The 19,373-nt window shown below is 62.8% G+C and overlaps 1 protein-coding gene across 8 annotated transcripts in view; it reads right to left on the bottom strand.

Moving 5' to 3' along the window:
- IQSEC1 (IQ motif and Sec7 domain ArfGEF 1) overlaps positions 1-19,373 on the bottom strand; it is a 297,962-nt gene that overhangs the window by 117,623 nt on the left and 160,966 nt on the right. Inside the window, exon 3 of one of the 8 annotated variants that reach the window (XM_081526489.1) lies at positions 3,652-3,696. The exons of the other annotated variants lie outside the window; for them this stretch is intronic. Coding sequence (XP_081382615.1) covers positions 3,652-3,696 — 45 coding nt within the window. The remainder of the gene's footprint in view (positions 1-3,651; positions 3,697-19,373) is intronic. 8 annotated transcript variants of the gene reach the window in all.

The following is a 19,373-nucleotide window of genomic DNA, read 5'->3' as shown; positions in this document are numbered from 1 at the left end:
TGCTGCAGGAGTGGAGGGTCTTGTAGCAGGTGGAAGGGTCCTCCTGAGCATGCCACACTCACCCCACCTGCTACTTGGGGTCCCGGGTTTGTTCAATATGGGTCCCATGGCATCCTCGTGAGGAGACCCCATCCCTGCGTGTGAGGGACGATGTCCCGGCCCGTCGGCCTCGGACCGGAGCTGGTACCCCCAGAGCGCTGGGCCCGCAGGTCCCGTGCAGGCTGCCAGGAGTCCCGGGGCCTGATCCCAGCTCACACTGCCTCCCCCGAGCCCTGGCCTCCATCATCAGCAGACCAGCTGATCCGAAAGTACCTCTCTCCCTCCCCCTGGGTGAGTCTGCCCCCACCGGGTCCCCAGGGGATGCTGGACGGGCTTGGAGACATGCGGGCTGCACAGAGGGGTGGGTGACACTGCAGGCTTGTAGATGCCCCTCAGTGCACAGGACGGCCCCCCAAGGAGTGAACGCCCCACAGAGCACAGGACGCCCCCAAGGAGTGAATGCCCCGCAGAGAACAGGACGCCGCCAAGGATTGAATGCCCCACAGAGCACAGGACGCCCCCAGGAGTGAACCACCCACAGAGCACAGGACCCCCCCCCCAAGGAGTGAATGCCCCGCAGAGCACAGGACGCCCCCCAGGAGTGAACGCCCCGCACAGGACATCCCCCCAGGAGTGAACGCCCCACAGAGCACAGAACGCCCCCCAGGAGTGAACCACCCACAGAGCACAGGACGCCCCCCAGGAGTGAACCACCCACAGAGCACAGGATACCCCCCAGGAGTGAACCACCCACAGAGCACAGAACGCCCCCCAGGAGTGACCCGGCCCGGCGGCTCTGCTGAGCGGCTGTTGGAAGTGCTGCGGAGGATGGCTGGAAGGGAAGGCCTTCGCGACGGTTCAGTCGAGCCCCAGAGCAAGAGTGGGCCACGTGGAGCCTGGCAAGGGCTGGGCAGCATCTCCAGGCTGGCCGGGCAGGACGGAGCGGGGCCACTGAGGGGAGGGTGAGGGGCCGGAATGCTGCCGCCGCGGGTCAGCCTCCCAGGCGCTGCCCACCCCTCCCCCAGTGGACATCAGCTTCCCTCTCACGCCCGGCGGAGGAAGCCGGCTGTGCCTCTGAAAGGAGGCTATTCCTGGCGGGGACCTTTGTTCCCGAGTTCCCAGGCTGAGAACGGGCCTCTGGGCCCCCAGAGCCCGAGGGCCGGCTTTCTCAGAGGCCCCCACAGAGCAGCAGAGCCCGGGGGCACCGCTGGGCAAACAGGGCCAGGTGGGGCGGGGGGCGGAGGGGCCGCCCCGGGGCTGGCACCAATACTCCTCTGGCCCCCGGATCTCAGCCTCCTCATCTGAGAAACGGGCCGGCTGCGCCGCGGTCCACCTGTGTCCCAAGGGGACGGGGATACATCGCGTTAGCGCCTGCCGCTCCTCCGAACGGTGGCTCCTCCCTGGCCCCTTCCTTCTGGCGTCTGTTACTCAGCGCCTCCTCCAAGACGCCTTCCCTGACTACCCTCCCATCAGTATGCCCTCCTCTGCGTGTGTGTGTGCTCAGCCATGTTCGACTCTTTGCAGCCACATGGACTCCAGCCTGCCACACTCCTCTGTCGGTGAAACTTCCCAGGCAAGAATACCAGAGTGGGTGGCTGTTCTCTTTTCCAGGGATCGAACCTGAGTTTCTTGCATCTCCCACACCGGCAGGCAGATGCTTTACCCCCAGGTCACCTGGGGAGCCCTCACGAGGCCCTTTAGAGCGCTTGTGGACAAATGCTGCTGCTGCCATCAAGCCCTCAGCCACTGCAGAAGCCCCTCGAAGGTGCGCCCTGAGGGGATTCAGGACGGAGGAAAACAGGAGAGCCGCTGGAGACAGTTAACGTGCACGTCTCAGAAATAAACTCAAGGAGCCCTGGGTCCGGCATCACCCCTGCATAGAGGAGCCCTACGGTCGTTAACTTGCTGCGCCTGTTTTTCTGTGATTAGCAGTCGTCTTTGATGTCACACCACACTTTTTCCCAGGAGAAGTCCTATAGATGCTGGCTCCTCCCTGACCTCTTGGGGGCAGTCCCTGAGGTGAGAGGCCACCTCCTGGGCTACAGTCCTCAGTGAGGTCCAGGTGAAACATAACACGCGACGTTGGGCTGTGCATTTTCCTTCAGTCCGCACACTTGTCACCACCTGACATATTTTGTTAAAACCTCGTTTCTCTGCCTGGTTGCTCCCTGACACAGCAGCTGTGCAAAGGCAGTGGGAGGGGTTGCTGTGGTTTCCCATGCTCCCTGCAGCTGTGGGGGCTCAGAAAATAACAGCTTGGGGTGAAGGGGGCGAGGGGCCCTGCTGTCTTTGCTTCGCGGGGGCGCGGGGAGGAGTCGTGGCCTGTGGGGTCAAGTGTGACCGGCCTTGAGGGCTGGCGGTCACTGCGGCACTTGCTGACCATGACCGCAACCACGTAGGTGCCAACGCCGGGCTGTGGCCGTGGGTGCGTGTGAACCCACGTGCAGAGGGACGGTGGGAGGGTCCGAGTGCGGAAGGGCGGCAGGAAGGAATGTTCCGGAGTCTGTGTGTGTTTGTGGGCGAGGGATGTGCTACGGCGTCAGGCGGTGTCACATCGGGATCTGGGTTCAAGTCCCACCTCTGCTCATGCTGACCGTCCTGAACAAGCGCCGTCTGCGAAGTGGGCGGAGAGCTCCTTGCGGCCGCGGGGCGGTGGGACGCTGCCCCGGAAGCAACAGCTGCTCCCGTTACATGGGCTCTGGGTGTGGCGTGGCCGCGTGCACGTCGGCACCAGTGTGCGGACTCGAGCGGACCACCCCGCCCTTCGCCCCGCTCTCTGCCCCTGGGGGTGCCCGGCCCTGAGCCCCTCAGGGAAGCTGTGCCCCCAGGCCCAGCGCAGCCCTCGGAGCCTGAGGGGTCAGAGACGGTCACAACCACCTCTCCTGGATTGCGCCCACAGGTGGGGCCCAGCTCCTGCTGGACGGATCCAGGTCTGGGTGCCCAAGCCCCCTCTCACTGAGGCTGAGGCCCCATGGGGCTCTGCTCCAGCCCCTGGCTCGCCCTCCCAGCCCTGTGACCACATCTATTGGGCACGGCCGCACAAAGCCTGCCCTCTCCTAAGCAGGCACCTCAGCCCACTTCCGGTCACCTCCTCGTGCAGCACAGACCTCCCACCCCCCCGAAGCCACCCCGCTCAGGACCCGCTGCGGGTCCTGCTCTCTCATGCCCTCCTGCTGCCCCATCCAGCAGGCTTCCCCTACGCCAAGTGTCTAGACCTTTCTTCTGAAAACGTCTCACAGAAACATCAAGATGCAGGACCCTCATGCCAGCCACCCCCACAACCTCCGCCAAGTACAGCGTGGAAGCGGAGAGCAACCGGCAGCTTCTCCCTTGGGCTGCAGCCCTGGTCGTCATGGGAACCGCAGCGGCAGACCAGCCCATGGGGACCACCAGCCCTGGACTGCTGAGGAGCACTGCGCTCATCTGGGACGCTGAGGGGACCACCCCTGGTCCGCAGGGGATGTATCAGCACTGTCTCTGCCCCTGGGGGATTTTAGTGACAAATGGGGGCTAATATCCCTGATGGGCCCCTTGGGGCCCACACCCCAGGCACTGATGGGGGAAGCCGGCCAGTGGTTCTGAGCAGGCCCGCGGTAGACGGGGCGACAGTACCTGTATTGGTCAGTGGAAAGGCTGCTTCCCGTCTCCAGGGAGCTCCTGAGATGGCAGAAGTGAGACAGGATTACCAGCGACCCCAGACAACCCTGCCCCTCCCCACGGGGGCCCACGCCAGCTGAGGCCGCCCCAGGGAGGCCCAGGTCAGGTCCCAGGGTAGGTGAGCAGCCTGGGGAGGCCTTAGGTCATGCATGGAAGAAACCATGTGCTGTCTTTCTCTCTGACAGGTCAGCAGGACACTGCCCTGCGTCCACCCCCCTCACCGGTGCAGGGCTTGGTCCAAGGGCTTCCTGTTCAGCGGGGAAGCCGAGGCCCAAGTCGCCACAGGGCGGCTCTCTGCAGGCAGGGCTGCACCCGGGGGTGAGGCCTGGGGCTGCCTGCGCGTCCCCGGCCACAGAGCACCCCTTCCCAGCACGAGCTGGCCTGTGCCCTCTCCTGCTGCTCTCACCCTCCCTGCTCCTGCAGCGTGCCTGTCACTCCTGCCCCAGGGCCTTTGCACCTGTGGTTCCACTCCCCCCACCCCCCATCACACTTGACGACCTTCGACTCAGCCAGGCCTTCTCTGACTGTCTAGAGCGGGTCCCCAGCCCCGGCCCTCAGTACCGTCACCCCTCCCTGTGCTCCTCCAGAGCCCGTGTCAGAGGGGCTGAGCCGTCCATCTGCGTATTCACTGCTGTCTGCCCATCACAGTCCCCTTCTGAAAGCAGGACCTTGTGTGTCCTGCTTGCTGCCCCACCAAGGGAGCCAGTCACAGCCGTGACGGTGCCTCCTCTGATCTGTCACCCGCTCCCAACGTGGCAGGAGGCACAGAGGGTAGTCAGAGGGGTGGGAGCCCTCCAGCCACCTGAGAGGGAACAGGCTCCGAGATGGAAGGCGCTGCATATCCGACGCTCCGGGGCTGGGCAGCCCTGACACTTGGCGTGTTTGTCCGAGACCAGCCCGTCCGCCCCGAAGAGGCCTGGGCACCGCGGGGAGGGCCACCTGCCCCATGCCAGGAGCCTCAGCTGTCAGATGTCCAGCTCCGGGTCCGGGCTCCCAGCGAGCCTACCTGGGGTCAGGCGTCACCCCACCCAGCAACGCAAACTGGTACAAGCACCTCTCCCAGCCTGCGTCCTCATTTGTGAAACGGAGAAAGAGGATAAAGCTCCTGCAGGCAAGTGTATCTGAAGCGTCGTGGACAAACACGAGGCTTTGTTGGCCCTGCCTGGTGCCATGCCGGCAACCACGGCCTTCAGAGGGGGCGCCCCCGAGGCGGGGCCCTGCGGCCCTGGGGAGCAGCTGCAGGACGTGTCCTCGGGCCACACCCCTCCTCTGTTGCCAGACTGCTCCCCAAGCGGGCCACAGCCCTCCCGCCCTGGGTGCCCCGCAGGCCTCTCCCCACCCAACACCCAGATGACCAGACTCTGCTGGGAGTGGCCTGAGCCTGGCACCATGGGCCCAGCCCTTCCGGGCCACCGCTGGGAGCCCACCACGGGTCATCTGAGCTTCAGCCTTGTCTCCTGTTCTGCGTCCCCCCCTAACTTGCGATTCGGCTACTTCAGGTCCAGCGAAAGCATCGCTGGTGGCCGGACGCCACGAGCTGCAGAGCAGATTCCCCAGGACCTTCCCCAGGTGGCCCCCCTTCTCCAGCCTCCGATGAAGAGACCGCAGGCGGCTCCCCCTTCCCCTGGACCCAGAGTCCCCCCCACTCCGGGGCTGCACACCATCCACCCAGGAGCTCTGCCTGTGTGTTGACCGGCCTGGACAGGGTCGGGAAGACAGAGGACATGGGCGGCGTGTCAGGAGGCCCCCTCGGACACTGCCCTGGACGGTCACTGTCCTGTGCCCGCTCTGGGGTGGACAGAGGCGTTCTAGGATGGAGAGGGGCGGGCCAGGTAGGCCTCCCTTCGCCCTCCCAGGCCGGGAACTGGGCTGGGACCCGTGACGGGAGAGGTGAGGAACCTTGGTCTCTAGGAAGCCCCAGGTCCAGACAATTGCCCCACCTGGCCGCTCAGAGCCACGTGAGGCAGCACCGGTGTGACGTGTCAGGGACGCAGCCATGGGCCTGGATTCCTGGGGCCCAGGACGGCCGTGCCACAAGCCGCAGGGCCTGCTCCACTGCAGTCCTGCTCCGACTACATCCTGAGAGCACGGCGCCGCCTGGGCAGGCGCAAGGAGCATACTGAGCGCTAGGTCCTTTCTCCAAACGCGTCGTCTAAACCCTGCGTGACCCTCGTGAGGCACATGGACTCGTGACCCCCCCGCCCCTTTACAAACGCTGACCGTGCAGCTCAGGGGCTCCCGTACTGGGGACACCATTCCATCCCCTCTCTCTTGATCCTGCAGCCAACTCTTATTCACCCTTCAAAACCCTGCTCACATGTCAACGCCTTCGGGCAGACTTGTGTACTCTGTCCCCGAGTTAGACTCTGCCCTTCCCATTTTCCTTGCTCCCTCCTTCCCTATCGCCTCCTCTCTCTTCCCCTCCCCTAGTAACGTGAGCATTTTTGAGCAGCTCCTATGGACTGGGCGTTGGTCGACCATGTCACCTCACGTGGCTGCTTGTGACATTTGGGGCCAAGGGACGGAAGAGGGCACGACAACCCCGTCCAGGCAGCAGTGTCAGCTGCCCAGGCACGTGAAGATGGGGACTGGGCCTTCCCGGGCCCAGACCTACACCCTGAGGCTCCCCACTCCTCCTTGCCATGTCCTGCCTATCCTGGGGAGCGCTTGGCGGCCTGACCCCCTGGACAGCCCTCCTCGCGGTGTGCCACTGACCCGACAGCCCAGCTGGGTCGGGCTCTGAATGGGGACCGTCCCCCCTCTGCCCTGAGCCCTGCCAGGTCCACGCAACCTTGAGAGTCACGGCCTGAGGCCCACCCAGCCCATCACCCTCCTCCCGATCAGCCCAGTGGCCGCCGGGAGGGGCACAACCCAGTGCCTGGACTGGGAACCCATGGCCTGGGACGTGCTGGAGCCCCCCTGTGTCTTGCCCCCCCCAACCCTCCCCCAGAACGTGGGGTGGAGGTAACACAGTCGCCGTGGAGAAATGCCCGGTAAACCAGAAGGTCCAGGGCAGGCCTATCTGCCTAACCACATGCTATTGCATGATCACATCCAACGGTGCTTAGGGGAGGTGAGAGCTGCGAAGTGAATTCCAGAGCCAAGAGGGCCGGGCTGCAGATGCCGGCTTTGCCACAGGCCAGCTGTGTGGCCTTGGGCAAGTCAGCGAACCTCTCTGTGCCTCAGTTCACAGTCTTCTTTTACTGTGCTCAAGGAAGATTAGATAGGTTAATACATTCACCGCACTGGGAACAGTGCCAGACAGTCAGTGCTCCATAAATCCAGCTATGACCAGCAGAGGACCCCAAACAGCAGCATATTACGTTACGTATCACAGGAAGGTGTGATACAGAGGTACACAGATGAACTGTTAACGTGCTATATTAACACACTGATTCTATACGGACAGATGCCTGTTTTATCCACATAAATAAAACCCCCGTTACGATCACGGGGGAAACGGGGTCTGGGGGCGAGTTGTCCTGTGTCGTGGGCTCTTACTGCAGGGTGGTGGCCCCCAGTCCAGAGCTGTCTGCCCTGCTGCGCCTTGCTGTGCCCAGGTCAAAGGAGCTCAGGGGGCCCTGGGACCTGGCAGGCTGGGCCAGCCAGACAGGGCTCCAGCCCCCCTCCCGCCTCCAGCATGGGCTCAAGGAGACAGCCGTTCCAGACACCCCTGCACAAGGCGTCGTGCCCTGGGGAGAGTCCCCTCCCTGAAGCCCCCGCCCCCAGCCCTACCGAACCAGACTCCAGTGCAGGCCACTTCCTCCCCTTCAGAGTAAACTGGCCGTTCCAGTCCGACTCCCTGGCACGGCTCCAAACAGCACCCAGCCACCCATCAAGTTCACCAACAGGAAAGACGGCATGTGCTGAATGTCGGGAGAGGGGCCCATGGGTGTGGGCAGTGGGGGGCAAGGGCAGTGACTGGCAGGGCCCGAGGGGGCTCCCTGGGGGGCTGTCCGGCTTCTGCTTGGGGGTCTGGGTGCGGCTATCTGAAAGTGTTCCATTTGTGACCGTTCAACTAGCCCTCCCTGATTCCAATAAAGATTTACACTAAAAACAAAACAAAAAATGCCTGGTTCGGCCCCAGCCTGCAGCAGCAGGAAAAACCCAAGTCCTCGCAGCCGGGGGTCATCCCCTCCGGCCGCCCCCTTCCTCCCCCTGCAGCTGTGTGGCCTTGGGAAAACCTTTTCCTCTCTCTGGCCTCAGTTTCCCTCTGCAGAGCTTCGGGCCCAGGCTGTGCACTAGACACACGGATGCTTCTTAGAAACACAGGTGGACTGAGATCTGGGCCCAAACCCAGACCGCTGAGTCCGAACCTCTGGGGTAGCGCTCCTGTACCCTGCGTGTTGTTTTAAAAAGTCTTCACTTTGAAATAACCACAGGTTCACAGTAAGACGTACCCCAGCCTCCCCCTCTGATAACACTGAACATAAAAACAGGCTGCCTGCCGTCAAGCCCTTGGCCACTGCAGCTGCCCAGACAGCTTTACCACGTGTGCAGCTTTGCGTGAGCCCCACCTACAATCAAGTTCCAGGACCACCCACTGCAGGGCACTTGCACCCACCCCTCCCTGCGGAGCCACACGCCCCCTTCCCCCAATCCTGCGCCCACCACCCCCATCTGTCCATCATCCTGTCATTTCAGGGCATTACAACAAACAGAATCGCACAGGATGGAACTTTTCAACACTGGCTTTTTTTTTTCACTCCATGTAATTCCCTGGAGGTTTCATTCCAACCGTTCGTGTATCAACAGTCCTTTCCTCTTGACAGCTGGATAGCATCCCACCACATGGACGCACCACGGTCTGTTTATCTATATGCCCCTGCCCCACACACACGCCGGGAAGGACGCTGCGGCAGGTTCTGGGCCGGGGGCTGTCAGGGATGGAGCTGCCCTGACCCTTCTCCGACGGGTTTCGGCATTTGGTAACAGTACACGTGCTCTGAACCCCACCCCACCCCCCGCAAGCTGCCTCCCAGAGTGGCCGCACCCTGTACGTTCCCAGCGGCCGCGCACGCGGGACCCGGCCCCCCAGCCTCCTGGCCGGCGCTGCGTGTGGCCCCGGCTCCACTTCCGAGCGTTCTGACGGACCAGGGAGACACCTCACTGTGGCTTCAGCTGGAGTTTCCTGACGGCTCACGGCGCTGACCGTGGTGTCACGGGCTTACCCGCCACCTACGCGTCTCGTTTGGGGAAGTGAAGGTGCCCCTCTGTTTTCCCACAGCTCCCCAGATGCATCTAACTCGGAACTGGCTGACTCCCCAGGACCCTCAGAGTTCTAGAAGGTTCTGTCAGATTGAGAAAGAACACTCTCATGGGTGTGAGGCTTCTTTCGGGCACACTGTGCTTTCTGGAAGGGCCTGGGCGGGGTCCCAGCCGCCACAGCTCTGAGCTGGAGGGCGACTCTGTCCGCTCCTGAGAAGGAAATGGGAGGCCGCGGAGAGCAGGGCCCGGAGGGGCGGAGGGCAGGCCGTCACCTGGGAGCCCCTCCAAGCCCACAGCGGAGGCGGCTAGAGGCAGGGTGGCTCCACACACTGACGGGCCCCGGGTGCTGGGGATATTTGTGGAATTTACCTCCATTTCCAGAGGGGCGGGCAGGCCCCACGCCTCCCTCTTACTAAAAAAGAAACACATACCCACTGCACCAACTGTAGGAAAGAACAGCCGGGCACAGAGAGGGAGCCAGGGCCCCGCCTTCCAGCCCCAGGCGCTGCGGGGTCTGAGGGCGTCTCAGGACCCGGCCTCTGCGTCAACGTGTGTCCAGACGGGGACCAGACACAAAAGCGCACTCTGTTCTGCAGCCCACGCTCCCCTCCCTGCCCTTAACACTTCACATCTTCCGGTCGTCAAACCCTCCTCTGCGTCACCCCTGGGAAGCAGCCGGGAACCCCAGGCACAGCCCCCACCGCCCGCAGGGGCGACAGCTGTCCCGTCGGTGAGGCCTCTGTGCAGGTGGTGGACGTGTGTGCAGGACCCAGCCCTGGACTTTCGGGGTCACGGGGAGGGATGTGTTTTTGGCTCAGAGGCTGGCCCACGGGGCTGGACGACACGTGGGGCAGGGACGGGAGAGTCATCCTGGCCGCCCTCGGGGCTCCCGAAGTTTCTGCCGCCCCTGAGCCCCCAGACAGCCCCCCGACAGAGCACCGGGCCGGGCGGGGCTCACCCCTCACGGCTGCCCCGTGTGCAGCCCCTTCTTCTCCGGGCCTCTGGGGCAGGGCGCAGAGAGGGGAGGGGGGGCCAGGTTGCCCTGAGGTCCCGTCCACTGTCCCCGCGGGTGGGGTCGCTGCCTCACACCGCCCCCCCGGGTGCCCTGCTTGGGCTATCTCAGCCCCAGGCTCCTGGTCTGTGGAATGGGGCTGCCGCCTCCCTCGGAAACTCCAGGGCGGCTCTTGGGAGCGGACGAGGCAGGAACCCCGGGGGAGAGCACCACGAAAACCAGACCTGCTGAGGAGCTGACTGCAGGCTGCCCTCCTCCTCAGCCAGCTGCCCTGCCCAGGCCCCCAGAGCCCGGCCCGGCCCCGCTCGGAGAAACCCACAGAGGCCCTGCCCACCCACCCGGCCTTCCTGTGCTGGCTCTGGGCCTCGGACAGCCCTGCCCGCGGGCACACAGGGTGACTGTCCTCGGGCTGGCCTCCACGCCCTCTGGCCTGCCAGGAGTCTGGGAAACCCTCCACTGCCCAGGGAGGGGCGTCCCTGCCCAGGCCCCTGGGCCTTGGGACAGCAGTGTGGAAAGAGAGCTCGGGCAGCGGGCAAGGGCCCCGGGGTGGGACCCGGTGGGGCACCACGCCCCTCTCCAGAAATGCGGGCACCCCGACCAGGCGTGCGAGACAAGGGGGCCAGGGCAGGGCTCCGCTCAGCCCCTGCTCAGAAGAGTCCGTGGAAGTGGTGACTCAGAGCCCAGGCCTTGGCTCCGCCAGGTGGGGTGCAGGGCATCAGCACGGCCAGGGTCCAGCCTTGTTCAGGGGAGGTCCCTGGAGGGGGCAAGGCGGGACACGGGGCGCCAGGCCGGGAACCTACTGCAGGGATGAAGCTTGAGCAGGGAGCCCCCTGGCTGCCCTTGCCTGCCAGGAGAATGCCCAAGATCCCAGCTTCCGTGACCCCGAGGCTCCCACCAGGACTCTCTTGCTGAGGCAGACACCGGCCGGAGGTACAGGGCCGCTGGCCAGGGCATGTCCAGCCTCCCTGGCTGGCGGGAGTGGGCTGAAGCCTTGCCATGTGGCTGGGAGCCTGGCCAGACCTGTGGCCTTGGGTGTGGAGTTTGGGAGCCCCGTCCTGACACACCTGGACCTGGTTCACTGACAGGTAGGGAGCAGAGATGCCTCAGTCCAGACCAGCTCAGGGCGGGGGGTTCCAACCGTGCAGCACCCCTCTTCAGAAGCTCCACCTCAAGTCTGCCTGGGGCGCTGTCATAGCCCCATTTTACAGACAAGGAAACTGAGGCTGAGACAGGCTGAGATCTGCCTGAGGCCGCCCAGCTGGGGAGCAGCCCCACCCTGATCCTGACCTGGGTCCCCTGCCCTCTGCTCCAGGGTCCTCACCATCTGCAGCCATTAGGCAGCTGATCCAACCAGGACATCCTGACCTCACTCACCCTCCACATCCTGAGGGCAGCCCTCCACTGGGGGGGTTGGTGTTCCATCAGATCCCCAGAAAACAAGCCAACTCACCCCCAAATCCACCATTTTACACACTTTTCATTAAGTATGGCATGGACTTCCCTGGTGGTCCAGGGGTGAAGAATCTGCTTGCCATTGCAGTGGACATGGTTCAATCCCTGGTCCGGGAACTAAGATCCCACAAGCCACGGGGCAGCTAAGCCACAGCGAAGACACAGCGCAGCCAAAAATAAATAAAACGGTAGGGCACTCTCAAAAACACAACACAAAAACATACCCAGAGGAAAGTCCCCCTCCCAAAGGTCCCGTGTCCACCTGCCTCCCAGGGAGGTTCCTGCCCCCCAGGGAGTTCCCACCACAAGCTTCAGGGCCTCCCTGCAGAAATTCCCAGAGCAAACGTAAGCAGTCAGGCACACGGTGAAGTCTGACTCAGGGGAAGGGCGGCCCCTGGTTCCATAGCCCCTCCAGGTGTGGGGTGAAGGCCAGCCCCCTCTCCACGGCAGGGCGAGGCTGAAGGACCCTGCCTGGCCAGAGGGCACAGTGGACGCCACCCGGTGTCCCAGCCAAGCTGACCATGGGCTGTGCAGGGCCAGCTCCCCTTCCGGGTCCAACCTGTGGCTGCCAGACAGCACTGCCAACACAAAGCCACTTTCAGACCCATGCTGACCTCACATGGCCAGAGAGACACACACAGAAGACCCTTCGCCTTGCGTGACAGCACAGTAAACCAGCCACGTGGTTGTGTAGTCGCTAAGTCGTGCCTGACTCTTTGTGAGCCCCTGGACTCTGGCCCGCCAGGCCCCTCTGTCCACGGGATTCTCCAGGCAAGAACACTGGAGTGGGTGGCCATGTCCTCCTCCAGGGGATTTTCCCGACCCAGGGATCAAATCCATGTCACGTGCTTGCGGATGGATTCTTTACCACTGAGCCACCTGGGAAGCCCATTAAAAATCAACCATATTTCAGTTTTCAAAAAGAGACACCTCCCAACCATCACACATGCACACGTGTGCACGGCACATACATGTACACAGACCCTTCCGTGAGCAGCCGGGAGCTCCCGGCTGGCCTCAGGCCTGGTCTCAGGATCACAGCAAGCAACAGTCAGGCAGGGATGTGTCCCCAGGGCCTGCGTGGACACCCACGGTCAACGAGACTCTGCCAAAGTCTTTCCGTTTGCATTTGCCTCGCTTCCTGCAAGTGAGCTGTGTTAATGCACCTTAGTCGAATGAAAATTAAAAACGAGGAATATTTCCAGAACCCACTGGATCTGGGTGTTTCCAGGTAAACCTGATGGGGAAACAGAAGTGGGGGGGGCGGTGCTGGGAATAGTGAGGCGTCTGTGCTGAGTCTGGGTGCTGGGCACCTGGCCCCGTCCTTCCAGATGCCCCGGGGCAGTGCTGTTAGCAGCTGGCATCCACCCTGCAAGGGAGCGAGCTGGGTGCCCTGACTGCAGGGCGGATGGACTGGGAGGTGGGTGGGGAGGGGAGGGGACTGGGGGTGGGTTTGCAGAGCTGCCTGGGGACCCCACGCGCAGCAGCTGGAGGCAGACCCCAGCTCTGGGGGGGGGCACTTTCTCAAGGGCTGCAGAGGGGCCTGAAGCCTTAGTGGGTACCTGCAGGCAGAGTCGTGGGGGCGGGCAGCCCCCAGACCCCTGGCTGTGCTGGCCCCTGGACACTCGGGGAGCCCTAACCCACTCCGCTCTGTTCATCGGGAGGAGAACTCAGCCTGCGGGCTGTGGTGCGGGGGCGCCTGTTTCAGGGGCGCCAAGGTGCCGAGACGCCTCTGCCTGTGCTCGGGATGCGGAGAGCTCTCCTGGCGGATGGCTGGGTCTGGGCGGGAGGCCTCTGTGCCCTCAGCCCACGGGGTGGCTGCAGCCACAGAGCGGAGGATGTGCCTTTAGCCAGCTGGTGGGCTGAGCCCCAGGGGCGCAGGGCCCTGTGGGTGGATGGGGGCGGCGTCCTGGGGGCCATCGCAGCCTCTGACCTCCCCTGCGGTCTGTACACACACCGAGCTAGTGGTCCCCCGTCCTGCGGCCCCTCATGGGCAGCTCCCACACCGGGGGGCCCGTCTTCATGGTGGCAGCACCACCCACCCCAACCCCCGAGCCAGGCCCTGGGCTCTGTGGTCTGCAACGCCTGCAATGCACCCACCGCCCCTGACCTGGGCCGACCTGCAGCAGGCACCCTGGGCACTGTGTTCAGCCAGCCACTCAGACTCCCCCAGCTTTCCCCATCGTCCCCGCCTCACCAGGCCTGCGCCTGACGAGGGGGCACCTTCTGGACACGCGTTTGGATGAAAGGAAGAGAAAAACAAACTTCAGGCCGAAGGCGACAGTGTGGGGCGTCCTTCGCTCACAGACTCTGCGGCTGCCCTGCCCTCACCGAGGCCCGGCCCGGGGGCACCCAGCGGTGGGCTGGGCGGACCCACGCTGGCGACAGCCTGGTGGGAAAGCTGGGTCTGGAAGGACAAAGGCAGGTGGTAGCCAGCGTGTGAACACAAGGGAGCGAGGGGGTGGGGCGGGGGCGGGGACCCCGAGATCTGCAGTGAGAGTGACGGACGTGGCCGTTGGGGAGGGGGACAGTCCCTCTGTCCCCAAGCCCAGCTCCGCGCCCCACCTTCCACCGGCCACCCTGTGGACCGCCCGCGCTTTCTGCCGTCCTGCGCCTTCTGCACCTGGGGCTCCCGGCCCGGGACACCTGGCCACGGGCTGACGGCCGGCCAGGGCACGTGTCCGGAACGAGGGCAGGAAGGAGGCGGGGCTGCCCAAGGGTTCTGGGGGTGGGAGACTCCTGAGGCCAGGACGGAGGGGCACCCAAGGGCTCAGACATGTCAGCGGGGCCCGGCACCAGCCCTGCCCAGGGGTCTGTGGGGAGCTGCGTGCTCCCCCGGTCTCAGACCTCCCGCCCTGGGTCCTGCTCGGCCTCCAGGCAACGGGGAGCTGAGGCCGACCAGCGCGGGGGTGCGGACCCCCCCAGCAGCGCTCCCACCCTGGGGGGACACCGCTCTCACCCCAGCACCCACGGGCTCCCTGCGGTCCATCGGGGGCCGGGAACAGCCCATCTCACAGACGGGGACACGGGGCTTGGCCACCTCCCAGAGAGGCTCAGCATGGCCCAGGGCAGGGTACCTTTCCCGCAGGTGCTGGTGGAAGGATGTGACGTGGATCTGAAACGGATGGTGAGTTTCCCTGGATAACACACAGTGCCCTAGGCCGCTTTGGGGCTTTTGAAAAATTGTTTAGTATATACCACTGGGGAAAGAGGGAACGTGAAATAACAGGAGAAAAGATTCTCATTTATAGGTCCCAGCTCGCTAAGCAAGAGGGAGATGGGAAAGACTTGGGTTGGGGGTTGTCAGCCAGATCCCTAGTGTTGGGGTCCTGTGGATTTACCTGACACGAGCAGCCACAAACCCCCTCCTCGCCGCCTCACCAAGCGCTTGCCTCCCCGGCTGTGTGCATCGCCCTGTGCTGAGCTGAGGCCGCCAGCTCGGCTTGCTGCCCTCTGACCCCAAGCATGCCCGGTGGACTGTCTCCAGCTTCAGTTTACCCCTCCAGAAATACACATCCGAACCCTGTCCTGAACACCTAGAGCAGTGGCTGAGACGGAGCTGACCCCATCTGCCCAGCTCCAGGCCTGGCCAATCAGCACACAGCCGGCCTCCTCTGGGCATGGAGGCAGTCTCAGGAAGGCCATGAACCCCAGGGCTGACCAGCAGGACCTGAGGGGTCCTGAGAACACACTCTAGGCAGAAGGCAAAGAGGAGACGGCAATAAGAGTGTCAGAGACCCCAGACCCCCAGCCACAACAAAGCCTGACCCCGGGCTGTCCACTGACAGTGACCATTAAAATCCCTTCTGACTGGAGTCTCTGACCTTTACAACCTGGAGACTTCTGGTGGATACACTCCCTCTGCCGCCTGGTTCCCTTACCCTCCGCAGGACTGTGTCTCTGAGGTCCCAGCCTGTCCCGTGCACTGAGAGTCCAGGGGAGGGAGGGGACAAGGATATTTATAAATACGGATCCACCCTGCACTTTACTACATCACTGAGTCCTTATTGCCACCCTGCAAAGTTGCAGTGATTGGCCCCACGGTACAGAGAAAAGCCCCGAGGCTCAGAGAGGTGAAGTCGTCTTCCGCAAGCCACACAGCCGCTGGATGTTAGATAAAGGGGTCCATCCAAAGCTCATAAGGCAGAGGGCGGTACTGGAAATCACGCTGATCACCTCAGCGCCTCGCCCCCTCATTCTCCTGGACCCAGCCAGTTTCAGGGAGCTCCTCTGAGTTGCCCTGATCACTCAGCAGCCCCAGAGCTGGTCAGGGACTGAAGCCAGACCAAGGATGGGGGATCTGAGGAACTCTGGGGCGCCTGTGGCCGTGGCCCCTGGACCAGAATTGGGAACGGAGCAAATGTGAGCAGATGCTCGGTTATCCCGGCCCGGCAAGCCCTGCAAGAGCCAGGCTGATGACAAATATGTCCCTTCCCTTATCAGCCATTCCAGACAGACGCAGGGACCGTGCTGATGAGAGGCGAAACCGACAAAGCCAGTACGTCATCTTGTAGTTAGCCATGTTCCGATCGCCGCCCGCAGAGCTGGAGGCTGTTCTGTTGGGACTCTCCCGGGCACCCCAAGGAGTCAGGCGTGCCCAGAACAGGGAGCCCAGGGCATCTCAGGCCCCTGGGGCCCTCGGGTCCCCAGCTCATCACCGGGAAGTCGGATAAACAGGAGCGAAGGGCAGGCTCCCCCACCGGGTCTGCCCAGTGAGCCTGGCCTTCAGGTCTGGCGGGGGGGGGGGGTTGGCCCAAGCCGGCACCTCGCCTGGGCTGGCTTCCGCCCGGCTGCCCCCCGGTCTAGCCAGCTCCACCCTGTCTGCCCTGCAATCTGTGCCATGTCCACATGCCAGAAGCCGACCCACCACGCAGTCCGTGTGCAGGAAGACAGACTCAGCAAAACCCTCGCTTCCCTCACCTTGGAGTCCTAGTAGGCTGCGCTCACTTTAGTCTCCAAAATGGCACTGGGAGGAACGGCCATTGTGTGTCTGTCCCAGCTCCTGGACCCGGGGACCAAGGGTGGGAGAGCCAGGCCCGCATAAACACTGCGCTGGTGCTCTGGGCAGGCCGCCCGGCCCAGGGCAGCCCTGGGGTGGGCGGGCAGGCAGGGTCCCGGCTCCAGGTCGGGGTCTGGAGAGGGTGGACGAGACGCTGCTCCAAGGTCTCCAACTCAGCGCTGGGGGCCAACCAGGCCTCAGCTGGCAGCTCAAGGGCCGAGGCCGGTGGGGTTCGGCCTGGGGGACCAGGGGTCCCTGTCAGGGAGGCCTCCCACAGAGGGGCTGAGATGGGGTGGCGGTGGTCACTGGCCTTCCTGCCCCACAGTCACCAAGGGTCCAGCTCATCAGACCCAACACCTGCCCCTGGCCTTTGTTTTCAATTAAACTTTCAATTTTGAGATTAACTGTAGGTTCACCAGTAGTTGTTAAAAATAGCCCCGAGAGATGCTGTCTGCTCTTTGCCCTATTTTCCCCAAAGGTAATGGCCCTGCAAGACTCCAGGACAACGCCTCCATCACGATGCCGACACCACCGTCCACCATCTTAGACTGCCTGTGTCACACCTACTCGTGTGTGCGTGAGAGTGAGTAATCGCGTGAGCAAACTTAGTTCCATGCACTTTGTTGTACAGGCTCACAACAAGATGCAGTTATTCCATCCCCGCAAAGATTCCTCGTCCACTCCCCCGCCCTCATCTTTAGCACCCAAACCTGTGCTGACCCTTCTCCAGTCTGAAACGACGTCCATAAGTCATATCATCTCTCTCCACACACGTTATGAGACAAAAATCAACAGATGGCCTTAGCTGTAACAGTACAGAGAAGAAAGGGAAGCGGGTCACAACGAGGCGGCCGGCCTGTTGGCGGTGGGTGCGCAGGGACGAGGTCAGTCTCCTGCCCCCGAGGGGACAGCGGCTATGATCCCAGGCAGATGCACGGCCTGGCTCCCGACTCGGGGGCCACGAGGGACGCCGCCCTCGGTGACACGAGGCTCTGAACGCTGGCAGCTCTTGGCAGAGCTCCGGACGTATCAGCGTCTGATCTTCCCGCGACCGTGAGAGCAGCCGTGTTCCTGGAAGAGCCACTGGACGTGATGTGATGGCCACGGGAATGCATCCAGCAGCAGAGGCGGCTCGTGGAGTGAGGGCTCGGCCCAGGGCACTTCCCCGGGGGTCTGGGGAGAGCCTTGCGGGTCTTGGCCCTGCAGGCCCGGCCCCTAGACTGTAGGGAGTGGGCTTCCCCGGCCCACCAACCAGACGCCTCTCCCCATGCCTGCCCCGAAGCCTGCCCACACGTCCGGCGGCCCCTGCTGAAAGCCCAGGGCACACCGTCCGCCCCGCGCTGGCGGCTCCACCTGCGTCCGCCTGCTTCTGGGCAGGGTCACTGTCCCCAGAGTGCAGCCAGGCCCCGTGCCAGACAGGCACTCTCAAAGGTGCCGACACAACTGATCTGGATGGACGGCCAGCCCAGGACACACGGGCGGCGGGGAGGCCTGGTGGGATCAGAACCTTGGATGCCCAGGGCCAGTCCCTCTCCAGCCGTGGCTTTGCTTCCTCCATGGAGGCCACTCTGCCAGCCACCGGTCAGGGTCTCCCACCAGAGGGAGAATGTCGCCTCCTTCGCGGGCTGGATGGTCACTCCATCCCCTCAGGGGGCCCCAAATCCAGAACTGCAAAGCTGACACTGGAAACTGCTCAGTGTACCTGGCCTGGATGAGCCTCTTCAGTAGTACAGTGTTTATATCTGCGCACAGCACTTCCCCAGAGAGACCCCACGAAGCTGGACACGGCGGTGGCCTCGGGGCCGAGGAACCAGGGAGGGGGCTGACTTTGTGGCGTGTGCAGCCGTTGCTGTACCACATCAATGAATCATCTCTCAGTTACATGAGTAAACAAGGAACAGCCAAAAATGATGGAAGCAGGGATTACTGGTGTGATTTAAAATTTCTGAGCACGTACTGTGTGCCAGGCACCCCCAAGGACCCAACTCCCTGGGCTACTTATGAGCTGGAGGACTGGGCTCTGGGCAGGGAGACCTGAGCCCCGTTTCCCTCCCACCCACCCTGCTCCAGGACAGAAGCTCCCACAAAGGCAGCAGAGGCGTTGGCAGGCATCCAGTGGGGCCAGGCCCCCTAGTCAACGTCGGGGTCCTTGGGGCTGCATGGTCCAACAGCAGAGAAGGAGGCTGAACCTCACAACTCACAGATGCCTTTATTCAAGAAGGAGTAAATCAAAACCACAATGAGGTGCTACTTCACACGACGAGAATTCCTATTACAAAAACAAAACAACCAAAAAACACAATGGCAAGTGTGAGCAAAGATGTGGAGAAACTGGAATCCGTGTGCAATGCTGGTAGGAATGTAAAATGGTGCAGCTGTGGTGGAAAAACAGTAAGGAGGTTCCTCCAGGAAAGTTCAACAGAGTTTCCATAGGATCCGGGAATTCTACTTCTGGGTATACACACAAAGAACTGAAAGCGGGTCTCAAGGACACACTGGCATCCCCACGTGCACACCAGCGTTATTCACAGCAGCCAAAAGGCGGAAGCAGTGCAGGTGTCCAGAGACAGACGGACGGATCAACAAAGTGTGGTCCAGACGCACAATGGACTATTTCAGCCTTAAAAGGCAGGAAATCCTGACACAGGCTGCAAACGTGGATGAACCTTGAAAACACGCTCAGCGAGGTAAGCCAGTCACAGAAAGACAGACTTTGCAGGAATCCACTTACACGAGTCCTCAGAGCGGTTGAATCCAGAGACAGAGGTAGGATGGTGGGTGCCCAGGGTTGGGGAAGGGAAGGGGACTGAGCGTTTAACGAGGACCGAGTCTCAGTCTGGGAAGGTGAGAAGGTTCTGGAGACGGACGGTGGTGACGGTTGTGAAACAGTGAATGTACTCAATGCCCTGAACTGTGCACTTAAAAATAGCTGAACTGGTCATTCTTCTGTTATGTGTATGTTATGACAGTTTTAAAAAAGAAGGTTATAGCTGACCTGCTCAGGCC

This window comes from Giraffa tippelskirchi, chromosome 9 (genome assembly GCF_054371585.1).
Source record: "Giraffa tippelskirchi isolate mGirTip1 chromosome 9, T2T-mGirTip1v1.2.pri, whole genome shotgun sequence".
NCBI classification, from domain to species: domain Eukaryota; kingdom Metazoa; phylum Chordata; class Mammalia; order Artiodactyla; family Giraffidae; genus Giraffa; species Giraffa tippelskirchi.
This window is presented reverse-complemented; position numbering and strand designations above follow the sequence as displayed.